The 2,500-nt window shown below is 47.8% G+C and overlaps 1 protein-coding gene across 1 annotated transcript in view; it reads right to left on the bottom strand.

Moving 5' to 3' along the window:
- Positions 1-2,500, bottom strand: part of grm5b (glutamate receptor, metabotropic 5b) — a gene marked incomplete at both ends in the record, with an annotated part of 63,742 nt that overhangs the window by 5,648 nt on the left and 55,594 nt on the right. The window contains one exon of the mRNA XM_080542843.1: positions 2,128-2,314. Coding sequence (XP_080398969.1) covers positions 2,128-2,314 — 187 coding nt within the window. The remainder of the gene's footprint in view (positions 1-2,127; positions 2,315-2,500) is intronic.

The following is a 2,500-nucleotide window of genomic DNA, read 5'->3' as shown; positions in this document are numbered from 1 at the left end:
TTCCAGTCATTGTTTTTGGGAGTATGAGAGGGGCAGTCCTACTCATATTTCTTTCTTTTTTTTATTGACATATACAGTAGAGGTTTAGACAGGAAGGATTGGGTGTCCGCGGCCGGAATCGAACCGGGAACCCTGCAGGGTTCTATTCTCCTCATCATTCGCATCATTCTGACTCCTTCTTATGTTACTCATGCCCGGCAGAATGCCCACTTGCACTACACGGGGTACAAAGTACCCCTCGGGGGCATGTCATTTATCCACACACTCATTTACGGTGTCCATTGCACTGCCATTACGCATCTGTAAGCAGCACTCTTACTCAAAAGCATACGCTCTCCATAAACAGCTACCCCACAGTGCACTAGGCGACCAATCACACTTGGAAATCCTCACAGCTTGCATCACGGCGCTGTGAACTGACCTATTCTCGTTCCACACCAACTGTACCCTAGATGCTCCTTATTTCATTCTTTCATTTCATTCTTCCGTTTTCTACACTGCTGAGAGACCACTACCAATGTGCACAGCTTCAATCGATTCGTCGCGCGCATCCGACCTGATCAAACTAGATTCCCAGGTAGTACAGTATCACATCAAACACACCACTTTCAGTTGCTTTCATCATCTAACGTGCTTTAGCCATGTGAGTAAAGAAAATAATCTTTGCACTCGATCAAATTTCAGGACCCTCCTTTCATGACATTTCCTAGATATGTGCATTCTACCACCCAGTATTCTTACATTTTTCAAAATCACATCAGGATAAGCTAGCATAAAGCTATTTTTAAGTTTTTCTTTGTAGGAAGCAGGCTAATTTACAAGCGGCCAACTAGTGGTCGTTGTGTGTAAATACCAGCTTGATCATTGTAAAGAGGCGTCTCTTTTAGTAGGTAAAAAAGGCACGGCTACTCGAATGTTAACCACATGCTCCTCAGAAAGCTGTCATCCCTACCACCAGACATTGGTTCCAAGCACACCTCAGTATCAAAACCATTGTGAGAATTGTGTTCTTTCATCTCCATAACATATGTAAGATTAGGCATTTTTTATCATATTTTTATTAGTGATAAGTGAAAAGTTGATTCATGTTTTTACTGGAATGCACTTTTATCTGGCGGCCCAAACGGAGAAATCTGCAGCTATTCCAAAATCCAACTGCTAGAGTAGCACTAGAACCAAAAAAGCACGATCACATCACTCCAGAACTCGCCTCTTGTGCTGGCTTTCCGATTAAAGCACGAGCGATCTATGACTACCCTATGAAGCGTTACATGGAGTCGCTGCCTCATATCTCGCCGTGCTCCTTCTGCCATACAACCTGATGTCATACAACCTGATGTCATGCTCTCCTCATCCAGGGGGGGTGAGAGGGGGCGCTGGGCAGGCTGGGACGTTGCTGCTACCCAGTAAACAAAGAGTCCAAAAGACGCCCTCAGGGAAGCCGGAATGTGGGTTCAGACGACGTCGTTCTAGAACGTCCAGATGACGTCTTTAGGACGTCTTATGGACTACAGAATCGTCTTAAGACGTCCTAAAGACGTCATCTGGACGTCCTAGAAAGACGTCATCTGAACCCACATTCCGGCTTCCCCGAGGACGTCTTTTGGACTCTTTGTTTACTGGGTATTATCCGTCCCCATGTCGGTATGCGGTGTTATCTGTGTCTGGCTGCACCCGTTGTCTGGGCAGGGGGGGGGGGGTGGGCCCGGGGTCAAGGCTGGGTTGGCCTGGGTGTTTCTGGTGCAACTGATGCAGCTGGAGCTGGTATGGGTTGTGGGGAGGGGGGGGGGGGGGGGCGGCTGATGGTGTAAGTGGGCGCTGGGCGTATCCTTTAGTTGTCATTTAGATATCCCTTAGATGAGCCACGCTAGAGGCTGGCCATCTAATACTAGCATCCAAGCCAAGCGCACATATCCTACTTCTCTCACACATGAAACGCACAGACATAGACATCTCTAGAGAGTAACTGAACAAGTGACATTATTATGTATGTTACCTCTCTACCACCATAACCCCTCCCCCCCCCCCCAACCTACCCCACAACCGTCTCTAACTCCCTACCACCTTATCAACCCCGCCTTACGCACCTAAAATCCTAAACTCCTACATGTCCCTCTTCCTCCCTACCTTGGTGACCAGTGCTGAGTAGCTCATGGCCGGGCTCAGGCCTATGCCCAGGCGCTGGAGGTAGCAGTGGACAGCGTGGGGCTTGGCAATGAGGGTGAAGGTACACAAGTAGCCCAAGCAGATGCCCGCCAAGATGATGTAGCACAGCTCACGACTGGAGGACTTCACCACCGGAGTGTCCCGGAACCTACAGATAACACAGTTACACCATTTTATTGACACGACATCATTTCTACCCAGGAGTAGGCTGTACTCAATAGACACACTTTGAATTTTGATGTTAGTTTCTAAAAAAAAAGAGTGACCTTTTATGTTAGTTTCTCTGAAATCTGACACCTCTGGCCACCACGGTGAAATTCGGTTCTAAGTTCCA

This window comes from Nansenia antarctica, assembly GCF_963989245.1.
Source record: "Nansenia antarctica genome assembly, chromosome: 12".
Taxonomy (NCBI): domain Eukaryota; kingdom Metazoa; phylum Chordata; class Actinopteri; order Argentiniformes; family Microstomatidae; genus Nansenia; species Nansenia antarctica.
Note: the sequence above shows the minus strand (reverse complement) of the source record. Positions and strands in the feature narration are given on the sequence as shown.